We start from the raw sequence: 27,052 nt of genomic DNA, 5'->3' as shown, positions 1-27,052 counted from the left end.
AAGCTTAAACCTTCATCAATTCCATAAGGTGGCTGTAAGCACTTTAAGGACAATTTCAAGCCTTTAAATTTATTGTCGCTTTCTCACCGCGGACATCCAGCACGTTATGGTTACAGGTTCAGAAATGACACCAACGAGGAGATCAGTTGTGGCCAGGGATCGGAGAAACAGTTTGGTCGGCGCGTGAAGAGATGTCTCTTTATGAAGGGCAATCAGGATCAGAATATTACCCAGAGATGAACAAATGGCCAGCAAAACATTGAACGCCCAAAGAAATATCAAATAGCCGTGTATTCCTGCAGTTTATTCCTGAGAGCAAAACAACCGCTCGTAAGTTTTCTCCTCTGCATTTTCAGTAAAATTTTGATAAATCGCCATGTTTTAAGCGACAGAAATGACTTACTGAGTTTTTTTATACTCAGTTTGGAGTTATATATCACTACGTGCTACCTGCTCATTGGTCTTCGTGCAATTTAAATGCAACTGATTTAATTATTTATGGAATATTTAATTGTGACGTCTATCTTGAGGAAGGAGCGAACCATCAACTGTAAACATATCGGAAGTCGTTTTTGTATTGATCAACCACCAGCTTATTTATCGTAATTAGGCTAATTTCAGCGTCCTAGGACATTTCACCAGTTCTTTTAGTTTCAAGTCTATATTTCTTTTCGATTTGTTTTGTTTTGTTTTGTTTTTTTTTAATTTCATCGTGTTTTCAGTCCTGAGCAGCTGTTATAAACTCAGTGACGCTCGCCAACTGAGGCATGTGTTGAGGCCGAGGATTAAAATTCCTCCCAGTTTGCCAAGTTTGTGGCGGTCCTGCTTTTCAAAATTGCAATTAGTTTGCATAGTATCTACCTTAACAAATCAGAAAACATTCTCCGTGCATGACACTGGAAAGACAAAAAAATGAGGAAAGAGAAAAATGATTTAAAGATCATGAATTAGCAAGAAAGTTTATTTAATAATATCTTGAAGAAACATCTGGAAATTAAGAATCTATGGTATCTACTTTAATACCATACGTTTGTAAAATATTTGAAATTCTACGAGCCTTATGACAAGCCTGTTAACTTCTATTGAATTTACAAACAGACGGTAGACCAAGGAGTAGTTGCTGTGATTGGTCGACGAAATCTCTTTTGAACAGTGGGCGAACATTTCAAGGTGGTAGACAGAGACTGTTCTGACTTTTCTTGTTCTTTCACATTGGAAGCAAAGAAACAGCAGCCACATTACTGATATCGTCATCTGTAACACTTAAGAACGTTATCAAACGTGGTGAAGCAGCCTCTACCAGGTGCACTGAGGGTTAATACAACAAACAAAAATGTACTTTGTCATTTTAATGACACCAACCGAAAATAGATGCGCACGAGTAAATGGAGACGTTACAGAATTAATTCCGTTCTTATCAATATGTCATACGCCATCGATGTCAAGTGACGTGTACATCGAATAAGAATTTCTGGGTTACAAAAATTATCTTAAGCGGGAGACATAACATTACCCACCAGCTAAAGTATCTTTTTCCCTCATACGTTCCGTTGCACTCACGGTAACCTAACCAAACCGGTTCTTCTGAATAAAGAAAAATTTTTCAGTTATCTAAAGTAAGAGAAAATCAATATAAAAGGTGAGCCTCAAACTCGCTAACAAGTTGTTGTAATCTAAATGCAGGTTTAGTTTTATTATGAATGAGGGGAGAACATTTTCCCACAAAACCTCATCATGAAAGGACAATGTTTCGATCTGGGGGCGGATTATCTCGACTCTAAACTTCAATGAGTATCCTCGTTTTATTACCTTCAGAATACATTTCCATGATGCCTATCAATGTTACTGCTTCAGGACAGCTCCCTAGACAGTGCGCATAAAATAGCTCTTCTGAACAAAATATAGTTGATACTTACAGCAGTCGATGTACCGTCTTTTTAAAAGTTTCAAGTTCACTAACTTTTCCACTTTTATCATGAGCAATAACCCTCACGTATTTTCATTAGAACATTTTAATCATCATATTACCTTCACCTGGATCTAACACTATGCCGACGACCAAACCTAGTCCACATACAGGTCCAACGTACTTGACTGTTCCTCGAAGTTTCCCAAGCGAACTAAACAATACCTTCATACCAACTTCAATATCATTGATTGATTCAGGCTTGAAGCCCTGTTTCATAGTATTACCTGCAACAAATAACAAAAACAACATATAAGTAAAACGACCATCATACTATTTACATCACGATCATCAATTAGACTTCATTGATGTTTTAGGTCATCAAAGGCCCACATAGCCCAGTAGTTTTACTTGGACCGGAGTTCAAATGACTTAGCTCTGCGTAACATTAGTTATCAGAAAATCTTCACACCAGTGCACCCCTCCCTCACCCAACCCCCCCACCCCCCGAAAAAAGTAAATATCAAATACTAACTTGCTGGTAATAATGTGTCGGATACGAGTAAGAGTGTGATTATCTTTGAGACTTCTATTTTTCTGCCTATAAAACACACGCAACCCAAAATTTCATCATTCGCTCTAACGAAGGGCTGCCGGTCAAAACGTCAGCTTTAGAAATTCTTTACGGTGATCAATTTACATCACCAACTCAGTTGATAAAACCAAGTTATCTTATTATACCCCCCATCGACGTAGCGCCACAGTATCTTCAGAAACTTACCCTCTTCACTCTTGTCATTAGTTGCCCCTATCTTGTTTGTCTCGTCATTGGTTTGGTTGGTTGTTTTGTCCACCAGCACAGCTTGGCCTGTCAGGCTTTCTACCTGCTGCACCAGACCCTGCATAGTGGACGTTAAACTGTCTATCTGCTGTGACTGATCATTCAACTGCTGTGACTTATCATTGAATATAGATGTCAATCGCTCAATCTGCTTTGACTGATCTTTAACCTGATTCTGAGTGGTCTCAAGGCTGCATACCGAGTACAGCGAAGTTCAAGTGGCTTTCCATGTGTGATTCTAAGAGAGATTTGGTCCTTGTTCTTTGAAACTAAAAAAAGACGATGAGGTTATTGAACTCTTTTATTCAACTGCCACACTGGTCGGTAGGAATTTTTTAAACCCTACAGAATGAGAAAATGCATATTCATTTGACAATTCGCTGTAATTCGTTTTATGATATGGTTATACAATACAAACGCACGACCTCTCCGCCAAACCTGCAATTGGATATCAACTGAAAGCTGTTTCATACCGCAATTTGGTATCCTAAGTTCTAAACTAAAAGATGAAAAAGACTTAGTCTTGAATGAGCAGCCAGAGAAATCCTCCCTCGTGCGTAGCGAAAACAAATCATTCGGGGTCTCAAAATTACTCCTAAGATTTCGTAATTTATGAATCAGGAAATTGAAATTTAAAAATATTCCTTATAAGTCTTTCGCATTTTCCCTGCGAAGTTTAACGGAGAAAACCTCCTAGAAGGGATCGTAAAGGTGTTATGGATTGTTTCCCTATCGTGGAGCTACCTAGCTTAAATTCTGGCAGGCTCACTCATAGCAGAAAATAACGACCTTTATATCCTCTGACTGAAGCCAGAAAAACATTCACAACAGTATTACACGTTCTCTAAACACTAGAGCACGGAACTCCTCCAATTGCTCACATAAAACAGGACTAAACATGCGTTCTTTCATATAAAGTAGCACTATGTCCCATGCGGGCTGTGTGCATGAACTTTCAATTAAACTCTCGTTAGAATTACTGAGAATCAGTGAGAATATTACACCTTACCTTTTCTCGTGGAATAGTTTCTCAGACCACAATTGTTGGGACATTGAACCGGAAACTTTTGACAGACGTTATGATGTTGTTGAAGAAAATCGAAAAGAAGTTTTTTAAGATTTCAAAATTCTCTCCGTCTTATGAAAACTATGACCAATAAAGACAGGCTGTTGTACTAACGAAATTTATAGAGTAAAATACCCACTTTCTTATCAGTTAAGGACCAAAGTTCTCGAACCCAACATTAAAGCCCAACTTTACTAAGATATTTCTGTGTAACAATTTTATATCGAATAAGAGAAGATACCGAGAGCTCAACAAAATCTTGACTTAATAAAGATTGATAGTCGTCACTACTTTTCCACTTTGGATAAAAAGCAAAAGTTTGAGATACTGCCTTTGTAGAAGCTATATAAAGAATATGTTTTTGTTAACAAACCTGCTTGTTTTCCACGATAAATGATCCTCGACAATATTCACAACTAACTTCCCTCCGGACACATTCCGTTATCATGTGATTGTTCTTATCTCGCCTGGTGAGCTTCTTTTTACATCCTTCATTTGGACACTCCACCACTTTGAACAGGCATTCTGACTGATGTTTCTGAAATCATAATTTATCGATAATAAACTGCAATGTAATCATGATCCAATCTGCTAAGACATACAACAGGCTAAAGAAAAGAGAGACTTGATTGACAGCGAAACAATCGGTTAACTGACGCTTTAGGATCTTAGAAAAGAAATGTGAAATTTACGTGTGACTTGTTGATAATAATGCTATCCCTAAGACTAGTGATAAATATTAAATAAACGTTTAGTATAATAGGCACCTATCAAAGATTATCAGACAGGAAGAAAATCTGTCATGTTGTACGCAAACTGCCGACCATGACGCCTCAGATTGCAAATACCAGAACAACACCGCTGTTCAGTCCAGACAGTTACTACTTGCAAGAAACTGTTGAGTTGAACTCCACAAGTTACCCTTATATGCTTCGTATAACATCATGTCTTGCTGACTCGATGGTTAAGAGTAGCAGGAATAAGTGCAATGCTTGCTTATTATGAAGGAGACAAATTAAAATGTTTTAGATTTTTAATTTTTGGGATCAACTGCGAATGAAGTGATAGAGAACGCCCTTACGCTGAATATGACGTAGATACATTACCTGCACAGCTCGGAGTTCTCCAGTCCAAGGACACCCAACATAAGAAGATTTCACCTCGAGATCCAGAATTTTGCGATGACAAGCGACATCTGGAAATATCTGGTAACCCAGACACAAGGATATGTTTTGTACTCTACTTGTAATAATTAAAGACAATTCTCCTTTTCCAGCATATCTCTCAGTGAACCGTGATCAATCACAGGCATTGGTGAGTAGAAGATAATTAAGCGATGGAACGCACTTTCTATCGACTTACCGTCTTAATAACCCATCCATGATGTTGAGAGAACCCGAGAAACGTTTGTCAATCACTTGCCTCCGCCAGCTCGCGATTTACAAACTTTCCTCGTGTTCTTTCAACATCCCAAGTTATTAAGCTGGTAAACCAATAGAAAATGCAGACTATTGCTTCAAAATGAACTTTCATTTTCAGTGGGTTTGCCCTCGAAGAATCTGGCTTATTTTATCAAGACACAAACATTTACATGAACATGAACGTCGAAGAGTGAGGATCCTATGTCAATTAAAACAAATTTCTGCGTTTGTGACAAACGAAAGAGCAACGATGTTTTCTACCCTTGTGCCTGACATTGTTTTGGCTTCATTTTGCAATAGGGGCCACCCATTTGAAGGAAACTGCGTTTCGAGTTGTACGTTAAAATGCCTAAGGATCTGTTCACTGAGAGCAGAACGTGGAATCACTAGTTTGCGTGACCCAGAAGTATGAAGTTGTGCGTTATCGTTACATTGTCACGTAAAAGAGGCTGTCTGTCAACTGGACATTTTGGAGAATGGCTCCTGAAAGAAGGAAATTTGCAATAGCAGACAAACAACAAAATCAGAAAACAAACAAAATATTAAAAATCGTTCATCATGTGTATTATAATTATTTACTTTCAAGTCTTTGCGTTTTTCATCGCTGTGCCATATTCTGTTGCGTGAGGAACCCATAATGGTGGACTTTTTGCATGTAATTAACATTTGCATTTAAAAGACAAATTATAATAAGTTTAAGTCGACTCATATTTAAAAAAGTAAACGAGAAAGATTATATCATTCGATGACTCTGTTAGATGCACTTGTGCTGAAGCACCTAAAAGGCAGCCAACAACTATTTCATGTAATATTTGATAGCTTTCCGTCGCACTCACAAGTACTCACGCTAACCTCGCACCTGTTTGAATTGTTTTGTGCCGAACAAAGCTATCTAGCAGTTACTTATATATAGCCGAGGCACACTATGATACCCTTGGGAAGAGAATCAACCGGTCAATATCGTCATTCAATTTTCAGGTAAGCTTGATTGTTTTCAGTAGTAACTTGTCAACAAACAATGATACGCCTTTACCTCAACAAGCTCTTTATGCAAATGTTACAAAATTTGTGGCCACATCCTCCGATCTGTATGGGATCTTTCATTGTTAACTGACACACAGGGCATTCTAAATCATCGGGAACTACACTTGTAAACTCAAAATCATAGCCTCCAAGCTCTGGAATATTCTGACCCGCCGCTATTGTGATCTGGGTTTCGAAGAACGAAGCCGGAAGAGAGAATTAGGTGTGCGCATGTGTGACTTTCAAAGAAACAAACCTAGTTCCCAGACACTTTGAGACTCAAATTAGGCCCTCTGACTTTAGAACTCTGACTCTAGAAAAATCCCCACACATATTCAATATTTGTGAGACAAAACAAGCATTAACAGATCAAAGAACAACAACAGAGGCGGGGGATGGAGGAGCACCGCACAAAACTAATCTGTACTGAGTACCAACTGGCACAGCGTGCTGAGTCGAGGGGGAATCAAGGAAATGAGAATTTTCTAAAAAAAAAGATTTCATGAAATACATCGAATACTAAGCCGGGGGTAGAATAAAACCCCGGAGCAAGGTGCGCAATATCCACGGGAGCGCTTTGTCTGATGTGTGTATAACTCTGAGCGAGAAACTACCCCCCCCCCCCACCCCTACCCCCCTTCCCCAGGGTACGTCATGAAAGACTTTAAAGAGTATTTAGGGGTATCTGAAAGGTGTAAACGAAAAGAACCTTTTTTAATTGAGTTATTTGCTCGTAGCGAATGTACCACGCAAGGAAAAAACTCGATAGTAGGAGAAGTGTCATAAATAGCTATTGGGTAGACTTAATTTTTCGAAAGACAGGTTTCAGTGTAATTCCTAAATACATCAATAATACCCTTTGAATCATACTTGCTTCCCAAGCAGAAAAGTAGCTGCAAACATTATGAATAAATAAGTCAAATACGCATGTAATTATCTTGAGTTTGTAGCGATTATTTCCAGCTGCATCATAATATAATAACCTGAACTTTAAGTCATAAAACACATTTTTGTGTTCTGACATACGTATTTATTGTCCTGTCCGAAACTATAGTTTTTTGTGTCCATTTTTTTCCAATCACGGTATAAACTATTCGCACTAGCTAATTCCACGTGAGTTGTCAAACACACCTGAGAGTTATTCATAGGCGATTTCCATTGATTTGCATAATACGTGATCTTCTCCTTTACGACTTCAGCAGGTTAATAACTAAATCTTTTACACTCGTTTGCCATTATCATTTCTTGACGAGCAAGTAGTTTTTATTATTACTAAGCAAGATGATTTTTCTTCGGTATGTTTAATTATCGATTCTTGTAAACAAGTTTATAAATGTGAAGCACCGTAACGGTTCTATATCTTAAAATATATTAAAAAAATTCGTATTTCCGAGATAAATGACTACGCTTTTAATAAAGGAACTTAAATCGATGAGGCGAAAGTGAAATTATCTTCTTATGTAAACAAAATTTAGTTTGGCGAAGAGGGCATCAGCTTGAAATGTTCTTTTATGGAACTTAAGGGTAAGGTTGTAGTTCCATTTGTTGTAGTTCGTGTTTTCCTATCATAACCGCTTACTTCTGCCATCATTTCCTAAGATTTCTATTTGTTACCAATAATTTCATGCACCCGTATAACACCAGATGAGGCACTGATTATCGAAATCAACAATTTTGAACCAGTGTTAAATACTTTTTTGTAGTTTTTCAAGGACCAAAAATTTGGAATTCCTTGCCTCATCAGGCATTCTGAAACTTTTTGCTTTTAAAGGTGTCATCAAAGTTTTTTTACTAAATCGATTGATATACTGATAATCGATAGTTTTGAAAAGAAATGTTCTCAATGAACGCGTATCGCTAGCAAATGCATTTTTTTTATAAGTATTTTGTTAACAAGAATTGTGAACTTGAGAATTTTTTGATGTAAACCACATTTACGACTGGCGAATGAAATTTTTACTGTATTTTATTACTTTCCGCAGGGGGGAAAAACCTTTGTAACACAGTTTTCACTCCAATTCCTTTTTTGAATTTTTTTTCTCTTAATCCTAATATTGATCAATTGCAACTAACGTTTAGTTGAGAAGAGCCATTCACAAACATTTTACCAAAGAAGGGAAGAAATAAGCGAAACACTTCGCACGTAAACGGTATTGAAATGCGGGCTGTCTTTGTTATCAAGAACCAATCAGATTCATCCGCATTTGGAAGGGCTTCAATATCATCGGTATTCTGTACTTGAGCAATAAACAAGTCATGAAAGCTAGTGCGGTTGCTACCGTTTGATTTCGTAGTCATACCTGCATGCGGAAAGCAAAACAAATATTTTGACAAAATTGTAAGCAATAATGACTCGTGTTTACTTTATTTAAAAAAGTCTAACTTTCTCATTGCTCATAAATACGATTTTGTCTTCAAAGCATAACATGTAATTATGGCCAGATACAGAGAAAACAATTACTATGTCGCTTTAATTAATTGAAACTAACCATCGACCCTTAGTTCTCCATCTGGTCACGAAAAAGTTTTACTGCTTGGATATAATCACAAGACCTGACATAAAACTGCGAATGTGTGTTTTAAAACGCAAGAACACACAGATGAAAGTAAATCCAGCTGTTTTACTTTTAACAATTAACGATTAGTGGAATATATTAGGTACGACAATGACTTTTATTTCTGCCAAATTGTGTTCCCACGCAGACGGTAGATTTTGATCGAGAATACACTCCACTATGAGAATCTCTATTTCCTGTCTAATAACATGCAAACTTTGCATAGATGGTCACAATTGACTAGAATGTTCTGCGTCTCTCATGATTTCAGACATAACGCTTTTATGTACCGTTCAATATTTGTGATAAACAGCAACGTGTATATTATTCCATCCACTTATCAGTTGAATAAGCTGCTCCAATCAAGCTACACAAGACTTACGCCATCATTTTCTGGGAAAGAAAACCACAATAATGTCAATCGCAAACTATACTGAGTTCACAGAGCGAAAATTGATGGATTCGTGCACAGAAGACTTTTCTATCGGTTGTGAACATTTTCCTCGCCATTACAGCCATTCTTGGGAACACGCTGATTCTTGTTGCTCTACATCACGAGTCTTCCCTTCATCCGCCATCCAAACTCTTGCTTCGTTGTCTGGCTACAACTGATCTGTCCGTTGGTCTTATCTCTCAGCCACTCTCTGTTGCTTTTTGGATCTCAATTGTGGTCAGAAACTGGAGTTTTTGCCGATTATTCAGTATTCTGACTTTCATGGCTAGTTACTTATTGGGTTCCGTTTCTTTGTTGACGCTGACAGTAATTAGCGTGGAAAGACTTCTCGCCCTAATGCTTGGGTTGCGATACAGACAAGTTGTAACGTGTAGGCGAGTTTCCGTGACTCTGGCTTTTATCTTGATAGTATCTACAGTGGCTGCAATGATCTCACGATGGAATGCCCTTATCACAACATGGTATGGCTACATTGGTATATCACTGAGTTTAACGACCTCAACTTTTTCCTACTCAATGATTTTCTGGAGGCTCCGCCAACACGGCCAAACTCGACTACATGTACAGACAAATCAGACGAGTACACTTGATATTGCCCGATACAAAAAGGCTGTCTCGAGTGCATTGTGGCTGCAGTTGGCATTAATAGCTTGCTATCTGCCATTTCAAATTACAGATATTATTTATGATCCGAATAATGTTAAACCATCAGTCTTTCTCGCTGCTCAAATCACGTTCATTTTAGTTTACCTTAATTCAACATTAAATCCCATTCTTTACTGCTGGAAGATTGGAGAAGTAAGAGAAGCTGTGAACGACATATCAAGGAAATGGTTTTGTTCATCATAGGCTCATATAATTTCTTCACTCTACGAACCATTTGGTAACAATGTATATGTGTTAGTGACCAAGTGTGAGGTCAAGATAATGGCCGAGTTCATTTTTTACTTTTTTATGAATTGAGACGATGTTGAGGTCAATAAAAACCCAAAAAAAGAACGAGGCGAATATTCAACCATCTTGCCGAACAAGCTTGGTCAATAAAGGATTTTTAATACAGCCAAACAATGTTTCGATACGACAAAAATCAAGAACGACTTGTTTACTTCAAGAGCCGGGAAAGAAATCGAACAGTGTTTGTCGCAAAATAACCCAAGCCCATCAGAACACAGGATTCGCTTCACATTGCCTACGGGCGCTGCTGGCTGTATAATAAACGTACCTCCTGGGTATCGATAGAGGAAAAAAATTATAACATATAATTTTAAGGTTATGTTTGTGTTTTGGCTATTAGATGAAAAAAGGTCATTATGCACCTATTGTCATGGTTTAATTTTGAAGAAAATTTACCAATGATAATGGTCAAGGTGATTCTCATTAAGGACGATGTAAACGGCAACATATGTCTTTCCATTTGCGTCTTTCAAACGGAAATTTACCTGTAAAGCATATTTCATTTGAATCCCTATAGTATGAAATTAATGCCATCCCTTGAAAACTTCAAAATTGGACTATAATGAAGAGGAAGAGCTGGCGCCATCGATTTGCTTTAAGAAATGGAAAATCAGCAGGATGGAGGATCTTAATTGATCAAAACAATATTCATTAATAATAACATTGCTTAGTAATTATCAGAACTTAAGTCAAAAATAAAGCATTGAGAAAGTAACACATCAAAGGAAAGAACGCTCTGGGAAAAAAACAGTCAATTTCCGTTACTTAAAAATTATTATTTTGGTGAAACTCATAATAACCGCTTTCTGAGATTCTAAAGAAAAGAAATAATTTTTTTTTTTTAAATAAATTTCTTCTGTAAAAAAATTTTTAAAAAATTAAGTGACCAGGCCATACACCAATAGCGTCATAGAGTTCAACCCAAATGATTTGAACTACATCGCGTGAACACAAATTCGCTTAATCACAACACGCTTTTTTCCTTTAAAGCACAGTTATACGTTTCAGAGGAGACATATTTGAATTTGTACCTCTGAAAGGGCGAGTTGCATCGCTTCCTGAAACACTAAGTTTGATAGGGTCGAGGTTACATCATCCTTGTATATCTCAACAAAATTTTGGTTGTGCCATGGAAAGGAAATTGATCTTGAAGACTAATTCAAAGCCCTCGGAAGGACTGGTCTTAATAAATATATTGTGTTATTTTCTGGGCCCAGTACTCACCAATTATTATTGCAACGGATTAGAAGAACTTTTCACATCTGCCGGAGCGATACCAGTTCGCTGATACAAGCGAAAAACAGAAAGAACGAAATTAAAACATTTCGCTAGAAAAAATGCACTGGAAAGTCAAACAGATGATTTTAGTAGCCATATACAGAGAAAGTATAGCACAATTGGTCTCATCAGTGTGTAAATTAAGTGCACCTGCAATGCATCTGTTACTAAAGACAAGTCAGAGGTACCTGCAGATGGAAAAATCCCTTATCTTTTTTAAACAGGTACAACAAAAATTAAAGCACGGAAACAAGAACCTTGGTTTTCAACTCAAATGGCATTGAAATCTTTGAGGCGTTTTGTTTTGAATTAGTTCGTCTAACAAACAAAAATGAAACTGTCAACAAGCTGATAGGTTTACTTTCAAAATGTCTATTTTGTTTCAGTCGAACAATTTTAATTTAATGGGTCTGTGATACGATTTCTGGATTCAAATTGCCGCTACACTGAGATATCCACGGATTTAAAGCCTTTTGCGAGTTTTTTTTCCTTTATTTTTCCTTTATTTTTTTTTACAAATAATTATGCACAGCATGCACGTTTATCTATCGCCAAGTTTGCGCTAATTTGAATCCGAGTTTTGTATTTTGTTTCAGTTGAACAGTTTTAGTTTAATGGGTCTGTGATACGATTTTCTGGATTCAAATTGCCACGAGACTGAGATATCCACGGATTAAAAGCCTTTTTCAGTTTTTTTCCTTTGTTTCCCTTGGTTTTTTTTTACAAATGATTATGCAAAACATGCACGTTTATTTATCGCCAAGTTCGCGCTAATTTGAATACGAGGTTTGTAGTTTTAACTGAATTACATGACAGTACACATTTTATGTAGATTCTTCTCGAAACTATACTATGAACGGATGTAAACTTCCAAACTTTAAACTTCTATCTAAACTTCCAATAGTCATCAGCCATTTAAAAGGTGTTCGAACGAAAATATACGAAATAGTCACCGATATGGACAGACGTAATAAATTCGCGCTGGAAAAACAAGGATTTTATTTGCAATTGATGTAATCGATTTAGCCGTACGTGACTCGGCAGTAGTTGTTTACGTGTGTAAATATGAAAATAAAATTAATTAGCCGTAAGGAATGTACTGAAATAAGAGCAATTTTATAGCTGTTTACACTAATTAGCTAACCAGAAGTCGAATGAATTTCTGTACAGATGCAGCGGGCTGCTTTCAGTTCACTTTTTTTTCAAGCCTATATAAGGGAATACTGCGATTCAATGATCCTTCAGGGGCCTTCTGTTTACCTGCGGTCAAATAACTGACAGTCCTATTAATTTATTGCCTACAACTGACTTGCCCGCGGCACTTTTCTTGTATTCGCAAGAACATCTGCATTTAACTTACTGGATACCGGTGAAAAACGATCTGCAAAACATAAGCCGATTCTGAAGCACCGACTGTTAACTATTACCGACCGGCAGTCCTGTAGATTTCTACTCTTGTGGTAAAATAGAAGGAAATTGTTCACATCAAACTAAACGAAATGAGTGGGCAAAATCTGACAGTTTCATGTTCGGAAGGTTCACTGGGGAATTTACACCTGCAATTGACATTTCTGTTGGTTTTAAATATTTTCCTCGCCATTGTAACCATCTTGGGGAACAAGCTGATTCTTGTTGCTTTACACCATGAGTCTTCCCTTCATCCGCCGTCTAAACTCTTGCTTCGTGGTCTGGCCACCACTGATCTTTGCGTCGGACTAATCTCCCAGCCTGTTTGTGTTGCCTTTTGGGTCTCAATTGTAGTCAAAAACTGGACCATTTGTCGATACTCGAGAATGTTGCGTTTTATCCTGGGTTACCTTCTAGGTTCTGTGTCTTTGTTGACGTTGACTGCAATCAGTGTTGATCGACTACTCGCCTTGTTATTAAGGTTGCGATACAGACAGGTTGTAACCTTAAAGCGAATATACTTGATTTTAGCTGTCATTTGGGTAATTTCAACTTTCGCTGCGGTAATCTCACTTTGGAACAACCTTATCACAACATGGTATGGCTACATTGGAATATCACTGTGTTTAGTTATCTCATCGTTTTCGTACTCAATCATTTTCTGGAAACTCCGCCAACATCAAACTCAATCGCATGTACAGACAAATGCGGAGACAAGTCCACTGAACGTCACGCGATATAAAAGGGCAGTCACTAGTGCGTTGTGGCTGCAGTTGGCTTTAATAACTTGCTATCTACCATATGAAATTACCGATATTATATACAATCTGAAAGATCTCACCCCATCAGTTTTTCTCGCTGCTCAATGTGGGATCATTTTAATCTACTTAAATTCAGCACTGAATCCCATTCTTTATTGCTGGAAGATCGCTGAGGTGAGACAAGCAGTGAAGGACACATTAAGAAAATGGTGCTGCTAATTTGCTATTTCAAAATTTCACACGAAAACCAGTTCTGCAATCTTACGCATCAATTTCAACAATTGTTTTCACCGCTGGAGGCGACTTCGAAGAGAAGAAGGACGCGGAGAGGCTATGAGCCTTTATCCATTTGTATGGCCAGTCGAGCTATTCATATTGAAGTGGCGCAATCCATGAAAATGGATTCATTTATGCTGCTCCTGGGTCTTTTAAAAATCGCCGGAAGTGGCCGATGAAAACACTTCCGGTGACTAAGGAACTAGCCAAACTAGTTCTGCAGGGGCACAAAACGAGCCTAATAACGCCAAGAGATGGATGACGATCAAATAATGGTTTGACTGTTGAAGCCTGCCATCTCTGATTAGATTAGGAACTCTGCTTCAACTTGCAGCCTTTGGTTTGAAGAGTTTCAGATATTTTCAATATGTGCTTAACATTTTGGCAACATTCATTAGAGATCAGGGTCACAGATTTCCGGGGGAAGAATGGCTGAGCTTCTCGTTGTGAAAGGCGGAGTCGTTCAACAATAATTACTTTCTTATGGCAGATAACTTAAGCGAAACGTACTCTTGCTTCCTTTATTTTATCCTTTGGTATTTGAAAGATTTTATAGGACTAAACCATTTTCGTTCATGATTTAAAATTATTGTGAAATTCTACAGACTTTATCTTTAGGTTACTTCATCATTTAACTTGTCATCTCCTGCAGATTCGTGGCTTTAATTCAAGAGTCTGCTAACACTTTGGAGTATGACGCGTAAATTGATGCCTGTAAAATCGTTGCATCAAAATGTCGACATCACATTTGGCTGAGAATCACTGAAATTTAGCTTAATAGATCTCGATTCGTAATATCCACGTTGCTCTGTACTTTTCCTGCCAATTTGTCAGGTCAGTGAACTCATATCTAATTGTATTTGACCCTGAGGGGAGTCTTTTACTGTGTAACCGCATCCCCAAGGGTAACATGAAACCTGAGCTTAACCAAACCCAAGTCATTTACCCTTCGCAAGGCCCCAAACCCAAGGTGTGTGTAACCACGGCTATTACGAGAGTCATGCTCGGCAGACTTAACAGGGGATTTACATCTGTAGTTAACATTTCCCTTTAACTCCCAAGATTTGATTGATAATTCTCCCCTCTCGCTGCTACACGTTTCCTTGTAAATTAATGACAAGAATTTGGTGTTAGATCAAGATAACACCTTCTAGCTGATATGTTGGAATTTTCTCATTACCTGTTTGCTGGATAATATGAGGATACTACAGGGAGAAATTTCATGTTGATCACCTCCGGGAGTTAAAGGGTTAATCATATTTTTATCAGTCATAGCATAGTAGTCAGCCATAGTAGTCAGCCATAGTAGTCAGCCATAGTAGTCAGCCATAGTAGTCAGCCATAGTAGTCAGCCATAGTAGTCAGCCATAGTAGTCAGCCATAGTAGTCAGCCATAGTAGTCAGCCATAGTAGTCAGCCATAGTAGTCAGCCATAGTAGTCAGCCATAGTAGTCAGCCATAGTAGTCAGCCATAGTAGTCAGCCATAGTAGTCAGCCATAGTAGTCAGCCATAGTAGTCAGCCATAGTAGTCAGCCATAGTAGTCAGCCATAGTAGTCAGCCAGAAGCATCAATGATTTGCAATGATTGCCAAATCATGAACGATGTAATTAAATTTCCAGATCCCACTAAAGATCGAGAGAGTTCGTTTTTAAAGGAAAAGTATGCTTCAGCAACCATACCATTTTAAGGCATTTGAATGCAATGTTAGCCCAGGGGAGTTTTGAACGAACCGATCTTCAAAACTGCCTTGGAGGGGGGAGAAAGAAGATGAAGCTTGAATTGATCGACGCTTAGTTACTACCATTCTGAAGCATGAAGGGATTTTATAATGAAGTTTTGGGCTTGGATTTTTCCTTTTTAGCTAGTTTACCTCACACACTCGATATACTAGATTTCCAAGGCTTAACCAACAAATATTTGACCCAATAACTTGCTGTGTTCTGAACTTCAGTAAGCCTTTTAGCCTTAGTAAGCTTGAATTGTGGACAGGAGCGGCTCTCGGATTCAAGAAGAATGTAGGACTTAATCTGCTGATGATGGGAGGGAAATTGAGAACCACCTGGGCAAAACAAATTATCTACTAACGAATCTTGAACCAAGGATAACTACACACAAAGGTTAACCTTATTTTAATGTGAATCAGTTTAACCCGCTAGTGAAGTAAAACCTTAGTAAAAGCTCAAACTATCTACTAACTTCATGACACACTTTTAAATTTACTCTACAAATTGTCCAAATGTGCAAATATCTAATACCAAATACCAAGCTAAATTCTGTCATCACATCAATATCTATATAACAATTACTGTCCCACTTACAAGCTGCATTTCAAATTAGTGCAAACATCTTTAACTTTATTCCAATATTAGGTGAACGGGAGAGATTTATTGTAAATGACAGTCAATCAGTCAAAAGACACAAAATCAATCACACTAGCTTTTTACCGGTGGTATCATAAACGTGATATACTTTTTATCCACTCACGTACGTGAGAGACATTGGCATAGACTCCAAGGTTGTCCTCCCATTCACAACCGTAACCCCAGCTGACGATTCCTTCTAGTTTCCAAATGCGGTTTTGGTGCTCGCAAACATATGGTCCTCCGCTATCGCCCATACAAGCATCTTTTCCGCCCGTTAGATGTCCTCCACAGAGCATACTTTCGTGGACCTCTTCTGGATAGATCTCTCGGCAGGTAGAATAGGGCACGATTGGAACGGTCACCTGACAAAACGATAAAAATATAAAGAAAACCCGCACCTATAGGTTAACGTCTCACAAAACGCTGTTTTTTGACATATTGCTTTGATTATGCTTAAAATGAACAGTCAGGCTTTCGGTTTGCCTAAACAGGGAAGTTATATTGTATTAGAAAATCTGCTTTTATTTCTAAACTTTTTAATTCATTTTAAAAGCAATATATGTTCAACCTTGAATGGTGCGTTTACCTGCATAAGGTAGTCTGGATCAAGACCAAAATGACCCAGGCGACCCCAACCGGTCACCGTGCAATCTGTACCCGGCTGGTCATTCTTGTCAGGTAAACAGATTGGGTGGACTGCACTGTTCAACTGGGCTGGTCGATCCAGCTGGAGCAAGGCCACGTCATATGCGAACATAACGGGATCGTTGTACTTCGGGTGTTGATAAATCTGTCGCACTTGTAAGTCTTGCACCCACTTATTCGGCTTGGTTCGGTGGTGTGCACCGACCCAAATTGACAAATAATTGTGGTAAATATATACATAAATATAAATATATATATTTTCACCAAGTTTTATATCAACCTCTACCAAGAAAACATCATCGCTTTCCTTTACCGTTTTAGTTCATGAAAGGGAAAAGTAAGAAATGTTAATGATTTCGATTGCGAAAACCCTTACGGTTGTAAACGATAACGCATGCATTTCAGTGTATCGTTGATGAGGCAACCATGAATCCTTTCATAGTATAGAGTTCTGAACTTCAAAGTTTCACTTACTTGGCAAAACACTACATATCCTTTCGTTTACACTTCAAGAATAAGAGTGTTCTATGAGCCAAAGAAAATATTTAATGGAACGAATGTTAAATATCACTTGTTACAGCATTCGACATGTAACTTTTCTTACCTAACTACAACATCTTTTTCAATTAAATAGTCCAAACAGTGGCTTGCCGTGATGATCCAAAATTCACTCAATAACGTTCCTCCGCAGAAGGTCTTACGTAGATCAGGAGTCATGAGCATGACCTGCCAAGGCCAAGAATGAGGGGCAGCTTTGTAGCCTCCGACTATGCGAGAACGCATGCGAACACCACAGCCATCTTGAAAGGAAAAATACATTATCTTAAATACACTCGATGTATTATCTCAGATATTCTCATGGGTGGGTTAAAACCATTTTCGATATGCCAAAGTCTCTCGCTGTCCACCTCCATTTTTCCATAAACTTTAGTGGGAAAACATATCTTTAAACCTTTGTTTTGTACTATCACTAGCCGCGGAGAAGAACTAGTATGGCAGCTACATAAAGACAGAGTCAATTGGAGCCGAGAAAAATACTGCATACAAGTTTGGACTGATCAGAATTGAATAGCATGAAGAAGCAGACAGAGAAAGGACCTCGCTGAACTCAGTCGATCAATTTTTGTTTGCAAAAATTTATATTCGATCGAAAAGATTCTTGCTAAACTCCGTTTCCGTTCTCGGTGTTTTACACAAGTGAATATTTTCACGTTTCGTGACATTTGCATTGTCCTTTAGAACCTGAAAGTGATGACGGCTGAACAACGCTTTGAATATACTGAGTTCTGATTTACTATATGGTCTTACAAAGAAGGAAACCAATTCGTACATATGTGCTCTGAAATACATTTTAAGAAAGCCCATAGGGTTTTTGACCCCCTAATAATTTCGGAGTTAGAAGAGTGATCTTTCAAATGAGATTCAAAACGTTCCTTCGGTAGAATTTCCTATGATTTGGTAGGGCACTTTAATGTGTTTGTCCCCTTGCTGTTGCCTATTATAAAAATAATTAATGAGACCAATGCTAAGATAGAAGCAGAAAAAAAAATGTGTAAAGAACGAAGAAACTGCCTTCGTAATTCCTATTTCTCCGACTATAAAACGATCGTCAGGACAAATATTGCATCGTGAAAAACGTGGAAGATTTCAACCAAAGAAATTGGAGCGTTTTCGCTCAATAACGGAAACTTTAATGTCCATGTTAACTACAGAAAACGATACTCCGACTCTTTTATATTACATTTTGGTCACTTTTAATGACCTTGAAGACGGAATACAACAAAAACTCTTCATGAAAACGTAACGTAAACCTTTTCTTATAACTAATAAAAGTATACGGGAACTTACCTACAACAAAGAATCCATAGACGACGATAACTAAAAGTGTTAGAAACTTGTGAAGGAAGAAGCCCGCCTTCGGGAAAGCTCTTTCACATTTTTTACTTTTGAGATAATCCATATTGAAGCGTGGCGAAAAGGGTGGTTCTTTGAGCGTTGATCTTTATGGCCAGCGTTCTGTACCTACCCACGCAGAAAAAAGAAACTGCAGGCGAGGTAGCTCGTAATGATAGTTCATTCCTTCCCATTTCGAAATCGCAAAGTTAATGAAGAACCTTTCTAAGCTCGAAGGTACCAAACATTTGATATCATCATCACACGAAGAGCTTTGTTCACAATAAATGGAGCAGTTGATTGTCATTCCGGAAGCAGAGATCAAATTCAAAAAACGAAAAACCAAATAGGAGAAAATTAGCATAAGAAACTTCCGGAGAATATTCTCTTGAATATTCTCTCCGGCAGCCGAACAATTTTCACAAAATTTCCACTGAAAAATTTTCTCAGACTTCTTGAGACGTTGTTTAGAAATTTCAAGCGATTCTGGATCGGATCCCAAGTCTACTAGTCTACGAGGAAGAATGCATTCATTTGTGCTCTGCATGGCTGATGCCTCTTCAAATGAATTCATATTGACAATGCTTTGGCGCGACACACCTGCACGATTCTTAGTAGCCTTTCCTTATGCAAACTAGTTTACCGCGTGTAAAAGCGTCTCGGGTATGTTTTCGGATTTTGGTAGCCAGCGAGCGAGGAAGTTTTTTTTTATTAATACCTGATTTTTGTAGACCTTTTGCAATAAGTTATTTGGTGTCTCAGAAACGTGTTACACAGCACAAATATTAAGGGCCTGTTTACACGCAGATGAAGGCCCCCTGGAGGGTGAAGTAACCCACCTTGCCGTGGTCGAAGAAAAGCCCGCGTTTACTTGCCATCTTACAATCTCGGGATTCCGGGTGAAGTTTCTCGAGGTTGCTGTCGCGTATGGAGTGCCATATAGGACAATATTTTATAGCAACAAGTATTTACGGTAAATGAAATATTTATGGCTATGATAAATAAATATATGGCATTGTCCTGGCATTGTTTCATATATTTGGGGCTAATCACAAATACATTCATCCAATTACAAATATATTTAGAGCATACGGCAAATATTTATGCCCTTTAGCATTCACCTATATCTAGGGCATTGCGGAATTATATGTAGGTCACTGCTTACAAAGACAGACGGTTATTGTGTCCGCTATCAAGTTTGGTCAGCGGTGATACTTCAGTGCGTTACAAAACTTTTTACGGCTGTTATGCTCGCTATCAATTCGTTCAGCGGCAATACTAACATGTCAAGTCGAGAGAATGACAGGGGAAATGATTAACGATTTTGAGGAATTTTCGCAAAGTTCAATCCCCTTGCTGTTCTATCACGATCACGCTCAACGAAACCTTCATACTCTGAAAACAATTATGTTCTGGAGTATTTTGAACGCCGATTAGGTGATCACGCGTATGTCATTGCAATGCGAAGAACACAACACCAGTGAGGACTTACTTTAGCTGCTTTACCTTTTGCATGAAAACATCAGTGGTTCAATGGTCGGTTCTAAGATTTTTGGGTCCCCCAGCTCAATGTAAACAGGCCTGGCTTGGTTTACAACATACTCGATATTATCAGGAAACGGCGAAAATATTAAAAAGTAAACCTCACACTTAATCCAGATGTGATTAGTATAGGTACTAATATGAGTGCAATTTGGTGTTAATAAGCACGAGTAAATTTTTCGAATACAACAAAATTGCACGAACCTATAGGGCGAGTGCAATTTGTAGTCTTTTAAAATTTTACAAGTCCTTATTTACACCAAATTGCACGCGAAATCGTGTTATTACTTATCAATAATTTACATGAAGAAGCATCACAGAAAGTCAAAACCGACGAAATTTTGACAGCGCGCGCCATTTGTAAGTTGCACTTGTTTTACAACTTTGCACTCGTGATACATGAAAAATGCACTCACTTCCAGCCATTCAGAAGCGCGTAATTCTTTTATGTACATTATCATTCGCGAGAATATTACTGATATCAACAGTGCTTGTAACGCACATTTTCGTTGCGTGAGGATGGCGAAGTGTGTGCTAAAAATAGCCTGAAATGCACGAGACATTGGGTTAAGGATGGCATCTCAGTTAAGCTCCTGACTGATACGAAGTCCACGTCTCTTTTAAAAGTAGTTTTTACTTTTCTATTGTTTATCTATCAAGAATATAAAACAAGAAATACATTTTTACTGGGATACCTGTGGTAGCCCAGTCATAAAATGCCTTTGTTTTTTTGTCTTTTTTTTTTTTTTTTTTTTTCCTCCGCCACAAAATGGAAAAATTGCGCAATAGTACCCAGAGGTCATTGGGCCCTCAACACCATGACAACTAACTGTGATCCAATGAGGGTGAAGGTGTTCACATGCTGATCACGTGCTATCTTGATGATGGTTGACGTTGTCATGCACGGACAGGTCCGGGTCACATGACGAGCACGAGATTTTTGCTTAGAAAACTCTTTTGTCGGTCGTTTTATATTTCAACGTGTTTGGATTATGATCACCTGAAGCATTATAGCGCAAACGCTCGAAATACTTACAGACGCATACACAAGTCGTATTGTTCGCGGCCAATCCACACTAAAAGATGTTATTGAGCGGTAATTTTGGACCGGATTGAGTCGCGAACTGTGTATCCGTTGTAGTTTCTGGTGATTTCTGCCGTTTTAAGCTTGCTTTACCATCACTGTTATTCACATCATCTATTTATATTACGTTGGTAAAATCTGTACAGACATCACACAAACCAACTCGCGCACAAAGTAAGAAGACTATATTGAAGGCTTGAAATTATATTACGATCGATTTTCATCAAGAAATGGGCCACGAATTTTCCACAATAGTGCAAATAATCGTGAAGACTGATCGAGGAAAAGCGATTGCGTGACGCTCGGTAAGCTGTGAGATGACATGTTATTATTTACCAGACGTAAAAACTCTTCAGATTCTGTCTGCATTTTGTACCCACTCTGCAGTCTATATTTTGTATCCGATCTGCTGTCTGCATTTTGTACTAATAGGTATCTGTGGCACCAATACAGTTTATTTTTGGTTACATTTATTCGCACAACACACATAATCTACCACAAAATACCTGTGTGGGAGATAATTCGACATTTTCGTTCTTTTCCACGTTAATACTCTTCTTTCCTTTTGTAAGAATGTAGACCACAAATAATCCACCCACCCTACAAAAAGTATTTCAGTATACTAATCCGACACCCGTAGTATCACTACACTTGATTCCAAGGATTCAGTACCATCCAGGTATCCCAGTTACCCTGCTCACAGGGTCTAGTCTTTTCTTTGATTAGGCTGTGTTGAGGGAAAATCATTTCCGCAAAACTGGAATCTCGCGCGTTTTTTTTAACAAGGCACACACCCCCACTCTTCAACCATATTTGGTAATAAACTCCATAATAAGCGTATTCGAAACAAAGAGCACACCATATTAGGAAATCAAAACAAGTCTTTCCAGTCATGCTGCTTTACAGCATATTTACTATCACGAGTTAAGGTTGTTTTGGAGTAAAAATCTCAAACCTTGCGATCCCTTTCATCAATACTACGAAGCGGTGAAAAGGTTACAGCGGTACAGATCCTAAAGCACACGTAAATCACCATGGTTGATAGCGTTTACCGTACACGTTCCTTGGGAATCGGTGTCTCTGGCATTCCAGATCAGTACGCAGATGGAAAAGCCGCAAAAGTCTGGCAGCACTACATCGGTGGACACAAGAAACGAACAGAGTCATATAGAGAATTCTTCTGCAATCTTTTGAATGACAACGGTGTAAAACACATTCTCGATGTCGCTTGTGGAACAGGGTGAGAAAACGACCCTAAATTTATTGCTCAAATTTGACAATGAACACGTCACGAAATCGAAACATCTAAAAAAATGTTGTCTTTGATAATTGTGTGCTCTTGAAGATGCAAATTTTTACATTTTTATTGGCTTTTATAAATCAGCAAATAGTACACAAAGTGATCTGCTGTGGTAAAACGTTTGCGCATTATTTGACTCTGTCTTCGAAACCTACTTCGTGGATTATTATTGTGCCTTGAGGATTTCATTATCATATGACACGTCAATCTCGTTAGGAAGCCGGTTCGCCAAGATATTGTCAGGTTTTTTTCTTGTTTGGGAATGGTTGGGACGTGACTAAACTCTTTGTTTTGACGTACATATCTACAAGGCAATCATAAGCTAAGCTGATTCTCAAAGATCGTATTCCCTCTTTCCATAGCTGAAGTTTACTGTGCTCTTTCTTTGTCCACGTAATCACTCATGGAGACGTTAGCGTAAATTTTACACCTTAAGATCAGTATGCATATTCATATTCTCTCACCATAGTTTATTGGTGATCATTTCCTTTATTCTCGTGAATTTAAGGTGTGATTCAGAAGTGATAGGAGATATTAGATGCTAGTAACTCTTGGGGGGTTAAATAACTGAATAGCATCATCTTTGTTACCAGAGGTTGCACCGCTTTCAAATTTATCTCACTAAATTTTGCTTACTACTCAAACTCTTTTTTAAGTCTTCTGTTGGTCCTAATGTTTATTTACAGATAAGACACTCCGCACACACTTGAGGTCATGCTACTAAAAACTCAGGGAACTGCAGGATGCATGCAGTTGTCATTTGTCAGAAAAAGGTTGCCCTTCCTTCACCTTTCTAGCTGTAGAGCTTGATAAAAAAGGAAGGATTCCGCAGTATTGAGGTAATGTTACTCGATCTGACCACTGCTGTGCCTATGCACTACAATCAAAATTTACTTCCTGTTTGTGTGAGTGTTGGAGAAGAAGTGAGAGAGATTGTATACCACAAATCCCTTGAGGCTTTTGCTAGGATTGTAAAAGTAATGAGCAAGTAACATTGCTGGCAATCAGATACTTAGATGAGAAGTGAAAATTAATTTCTGAGCTGACAGTCACTTTATCAAGTACCTTATAATTGTGTAAAGGGTATCTGAAGGAAAAGCTATTGGAATTCTTACTTAGCATGTTCTTTGTGATCTTTGTAAACACATCCATTACCAAGGATCAGTAGCTGGCAATTAAGTTATCACTCTTACTAGGGCCATAAATGTTTGTTCATGTGCATTGAGAAGTCCATGGGTACATTGTTATTGTTTCTTCAGTTGTTGCATGAAGTAATGCACCAGAGCATCTTTATTTCTCTTAGAGTGGACTCCATTATGCTGCTTGAAAACAACTTTAAAGTGACAAGCACAGATGCCAGTGATAAAATGTTGAAACAAGCATGGAAGATACGGTGGCAGCGTCGAAAGGAAGAAGCCTTTGATAAGTGGGGTAAGGAATAATCAGTGACCAAAATGGTACACAAGCATTTGTGCACCAATGGTCTCTTAAATTATTTAAAATTTCTTGTCATTTAATTTCAGAAATTGAAGAAGGCAACTGGCTTTCTTTAAAAGATGCCAACATTGATGTCCCTCCACAAGGTTTTGATGCAGTCATCTGTCTTGGCAATTCATTCGCTCACTTGCCAGACTTCCAAGGAGACTTAACCAATCAGAAGCTGGCAATTCAAAACTTCCAAGATATGTTAAAGCCAGGCGGGGTCTTGTTCATCGACCACCGCAATTATGATGCTATTCTTGATACAGGCAAAGCCCCTCAGCGAAACTTGTATTACAATGTAAGTTACTAAATTCAAAATGTACAGTAGTTTTTTTTTCTCATTATTTAGCATTTCCAGCCAATAAGGTCACACCTTTAACTCAGATAATTTGAGCCAATGAAGTCTATTTAACCATCATATATTGAGCATTTGTTGAAGCTTTCTCAAACCCTAAGCCTCACAGCTCTAATAACAAGAAGATGTCACAGGTAATTCTCCCCACCTGATAACAAATATAATTTGTTTCCCTTTTGGTTACTCAGGAATTTGGTAATTTATCCATTTATTTTATCCTCTAAGTGCATAATTTTGTTTGAGAGTGTATTAAGATAGGCTTTATGGATATTTATGGTGCACAACCAAATTACAGCCCCAAGCCTTCCTTTCAAGGTGTGGAGTGGTAAATTTTAACTCTCATGTAAAGATATAAAAAAGTGGTAATTTTAGTGTAGATTTTAGTGCAAATGAGGCTCTGGGGTTAATTTTCAGGAAGTGACATCCTCACACACAAGAGCTATTGTGGAGAGAATTCTAATACAGATCACTCCAGGCAGTTGAAAGTATTTATGTGTTAAACTTAACTCAAGCTCAAACCTAACTACTTTAATTTTATTGACAGAGTGACTGTATTGAAAGTATCAAGACTTCAGTCCTATTTGTGGATGGCAAAGAGAGTATGATAACATTGGACTACACTGTTGACCCTTCAAAGGCTTCAGATGATTTTACAGAAGAGGGAGAAGAACCAGCAGTGAAGAAAAGGAAATCAACTGAAGGAGACATCAGGTATCTTCACACACAGTTGATTTCAAGTCATTTGATGTTAAAGTGGAAATACAGTGGTGATAAAGTTGTAGGGATCTATTACTTATTTATCACCCCACTGACTTTGTTGGCAAGGCAATACAGGTCTTACATGCCCAACTAATCATTTGTTATCTTCAGTATGGTTTCATAATGCCTTGGTCCAATATGAAACAGCCAGACTGTTACACTTATCCAATATATGTCCTAGATTTTCTATATAATAAAACCCCACACTCAGGGACCACAAAATTCAAGTTCTGGCATTTATTTGCTAAATCCTTTTCAGGCTTCTGTCATAGTGAATTCTCATTCTTTTTCAATCTCTCATTCAAGTATGATTCGCAAAAGTGAACTGGGATATTTCCAACATAACATTTTATTTAAATATGGCAGAATTAGAGGTCTTTTTCTAATCACACCAAATAGATTTGGGATTTCCATTCTTGTCCTTCAGTTTTCATCACACTCAATTTTCATTTTTTCTATTCTGTAACTACAGCAAGTTCCGTCTTTCCTACTGCCCCCTGCGCCTGAGCACATTTACCAACCTCCTGAAAAGCGTCTTTGGTGAAGCCACAAGACATGAAGTGTTTGGCGACTTTGAACCTCTTGGACAAGTTGAATGCCCAGCATATTATGTTCACATGATTTGGAAACAGGCCAGTGAAGATGTGAATGGTGCGGAAGATCACTAAACTTTTGGCAATCTTGTAGCATCAAAGAGAATCCTTGATTTTGATATCGACAGTTAATAGTAGATCAGAATTAACTTTAAATTGTATTTAGTAGTTATGTCTGTGTCCATTGTCACTCCTGATAAGTGGGAGGTGCACATGTACATAAAGTGTAGTTGTTTTTTTTTGTTTTTCTTGTAAAAATTACTGTAACAGTATACTACAGTTAAAATGTAGTCATTGATAGAGTTGTTAACCCTTTACTCCCAAGATCTGATTGTTAATTCTCTCCTCCAGCTGCTACACATTTCCTTATAAATTAGTTATGGGAACTGGGTGCTAGGTCAAGATAGCAGCTTCCACCTGATAAGTTAGGATATTCTCATTACCTGTTTGCTGAATAACATGGGATATTACAGGGAGAAGTTTCATGTTTATAACTTCTGGTAATCAGAGTCAATATGATACACAGCACACAGAAAGGGCCTAGCAAACAATGGTGCGTGCATTTGTCATTTTTTCCAAACCTTTGCATGAAGTGGCTTTTATTCCCCAGAGATGAAGCCAGTTGCCAGTTCTTTTGACAAGTGTGCAAGCCTCACTGGGATTTCTGTAGCCAGTGAAAACACCTCAGCGACATTTTGTACAAAGTGAGACACAGAGTGAAGCAATTGATATTGTCAAAATAAGAGTTGCAACTAGTGGGCACCCTTGCCAACTAAACTAAATATAATAGCTAGAATGAATTTTCTTTTCGTTTTTTAATGTAAAGGATTCCTGTGCATGTAAAACTATCTTAAACAATGGCTTGTCATTATCTCCTTTAGTTGAGTTAATGATTTAACCCACAGTACTGGGGTTCCAAACACTCTCTTTAGAGGTAAAAAAAATTCTGTGAAAAGTGTATCATGAAAAAAATTTAAAGTCTATGCAATAAATTGTTGCGGTTTCCTTTAATGACATTTAACATTTTATGCACCTAGTTTCACAACACGTGACATCGAGACCTTCAACCTCTGTCTCTATCTTCCTGAATCT

At 38.0% G+C, this 27,052-nt stretch overlaps 5 protein-coding genes across 9 annotated transcripts; 3 read left to right on the top strand and 2 right to left on the bottom strand.

The window, feature by feature from the left end:
- Positions 1–942: 942 nt before the first annotated feature.
- Positions 943–6,446, bottom strand: LOC131770249 (uncharacterized). 5 transcript variants are annotated; one of them, XM_066170454.1, is made up of 7 exons: positions 6,268–6,446; positions 4,920–5,018; positions 4,187–4,351; positions 2,688–2,805; positions 2,029–2,193; positions 1,518–1,584; positions 943–1,308 (listed from the first exon to the last, which is right to left on the bottom strand). In XM_066170454.1, the coding sequence occupies exons 3-7, from the start codon at positions 4,259–4,261 to the stop codon at positions 1,251–1,253; spliced, it is 483 nt and encodes a 160-aa protein (XP_066026551.1). In that variant the 5' UTR covers positions 4,262–4,351; positions 4,920–5,018; positions 6,268–6,446; the 3' UTR covers positions 943–1,250. The 5 variants fall into 5 exon arrangements, with proteins under 5 accessions (XP_066026551.1, XP_066026552.1, XP_066026554.1 ...); XM_066170455.1 differs by having other exon boundaries at positions 2,035–2,193; positions 4,920–6,446; XM_066170457.1 differs by lacking the exons at positions 4,920–5,018; positions 6,268–6,446 and adding an exon at positions 3,757–3,811 and having other exon boundaries at positions 2,688–3,016; positions 4,187–4,318.
- On the top strand, positions 4,639–10,813 carry LOC131770243 (histamine H2 receptor-like). The gene is made up of 2 exons (XM_066170257.1): positions 4,639–4,776; positions 9,285–10,813. The coding sequence occupies exons 1-2, from the start codon at positions 4,639–4,641 to the stop codon at positions 10,113–10,115; spliced, it is 969 nt and encodes a 322-aa protein (XP_066026354.1). The 3' UTR covers positions 10,116–10,813.
- Positions 10,814–12,863: 2,050 nt separating this feature from the next.
- LOC131770248 (adenosine receptor A3-like) lies at positions 12,864–13,996 on the top strand. Its single transcript, XM_059085965.2, has one exon. The coding sequence runs from the start codon at positions 12,998–13,000 to the stop codon at positions 13,883–13,885; it is 888 nt and encodes a 295-aa protein (XP_058941948.2). The 5' UTR covers positions 12,864–12,997; the 3' UTR covers positions 13,886–13,996.
- A 2,071-nt stretch (positions 13,997–16,067) lies between these two features.
- LOC131770246 (trypsin-2) lies at positions 16,068–19,129 on the bottom strand. Its single transcript, XM_066169855.1, has 4 exons — positions 18,801–19,129; positions 17,558–17,752; positions 16,894–17,159; positions 16,068–16,669 (listed from the first exon to the last, which is right to left on the bottom strand). The coding sequence occupies exons 1-4, from the start codon at positions 18,910–18,912 to the stop codon at positions 16,397–16,399; spliced, it is 846 nt and encodes a 281-aa protein (XP_066025952.1). The 5' UTR covers positions 18,913–19,129; the 3' UTR covers positions 16,068–16,396.
- Positions 19,130–22,377: 3,248 nt separating this feature from the next.
- LOC131770239 (glycine N-methyltransferase-like) lies at positions 22,378–26,971 on the top strand. Its single transcript, XM_059085955.2, has 5 exons — positions 22,378–22,711; positions 24,075–24,202; positions 24,295–24,551; positions 25,153–25,319; positions 25,840–26,971. The coding sequence occupies exons 1-5, from the start codon at positions 22,506–22,508 to the stop codon at positions 26,033–26,035; spliced, it is 954 nt and encodes a 317-aa protein (XP_058941938.2). The 5' UTR covers positions 22,378–22,505; the 3' UTR covers positions 26,036–26,971.
- Positions 26,972–27,052: the final 81 nt, after the last annotated feature.

The sequence above is a fragment of the Pocillopora verrucosa genome, chromosome 7 (genome assembly GCF_036669915.1).
Source record: "Pocillopora verrucosa isolate sample1 chromosome 7, ASM3666991v2, whole genome shotgun sequence".
NCBI lineage: Eukaryota > Metazoa > Cnidaria > Anthozoa > Scleractinia > Pocilloporidae > Pocillopora > Pocillopora verrucosa.
This window is presented reverse-complemented; position numbering and strand designations above follow the sequence as displayed.

Excerpts from the sequence above, each read along its gene's own strand:
- LOC131770249 (XM_066170454.1), bottom strand. The coding sequence starts at position 4,261 with ATGATAACGGAATGTGTCCGGAGGGAAGTTAGTTGTGAATATTGTCGA. Across the intron at positions 2,194-2,687 it reads TAATGACAAGAGTGAAGAGG|GTAATACTATGAAACAGGGC; the intron begins GTAAGTTTCTGA and ends TATTTGTTGCAG. Across the intron at positions 1,309-1,517 it reads GGAAAAAGATACTTTAGCTG|TGCACCTGGTAGAGGCTGCT; the intron begins GTGGGTAATGTT and ends ATTAACCCTCAG.
- LOC131770243 (XM_066170257.1), top strand. The coding sequence starts at position 4,639 with ATGACGCCTCAGATTGCAAATACCAGAACAACACCGCTGTTCAGTCCA. Across the intron at positions 4,777-9,284 it reads CATGTCTTGCTGACTCGATG|AAGACTTTTCTATCGGTTGT; the intron begins GTTAAGAGTAGC and ends ATTCGTGCACAG.
- LOC131770248 (XM_059085965.2), top strand. The coding sequence starts at position 12,998 with ATGAGTGGGCAAAATCTGACAGTTTCATGTTCGGAAGGTTCACTGGGG.
- LOC131770246 (XM_066169855.1), bottom strand. The coding sequence starts at position 18,912 with ATGGATTATCTCAAAAGTAAAAAATGTGAAAGAGCTTTCCCGAAGGCG. Across the intron at positions 17,753-18,800 it reads CTATGGATTCTTTGTTGTAG|ATGGCTGTGGTGTTCGCATG; the intron begins GTAAGTTCCCGT and ends TTTCCTTTCAAG. Across the intron at positions 17,160-17,557 it reads TGAAAAAGATGTTGTAGTTA|GGGTCGGTGCACACCACCGA; the intron begins GGTAAGAAAAGT and ends ATTTGTCAATTT.
- LOC131770239 (XM_059085955.2), top strand. The coding sequence starts at position 22,506 with ATGGTTGATAGCGTTTACCGTACACGTTCCTTGGGAATCGGTGTCTCT. Across the intron at positions 22,712-24,074 it reads GATGTCGCTTGTGGAACAGG|AGTGGACTCCATTATGCTGC; the intron begins GTGAGAAAACGA and ends TATTTCTCTTAG. Across the intron at positions 24,203-24,294 it reads AGAAGCCTTTGATAAGTGGG|AAATTGAAGAAGGCAACTGG; the intron begins GTAAGGAATAAT and ends ATTTAATTTCAG.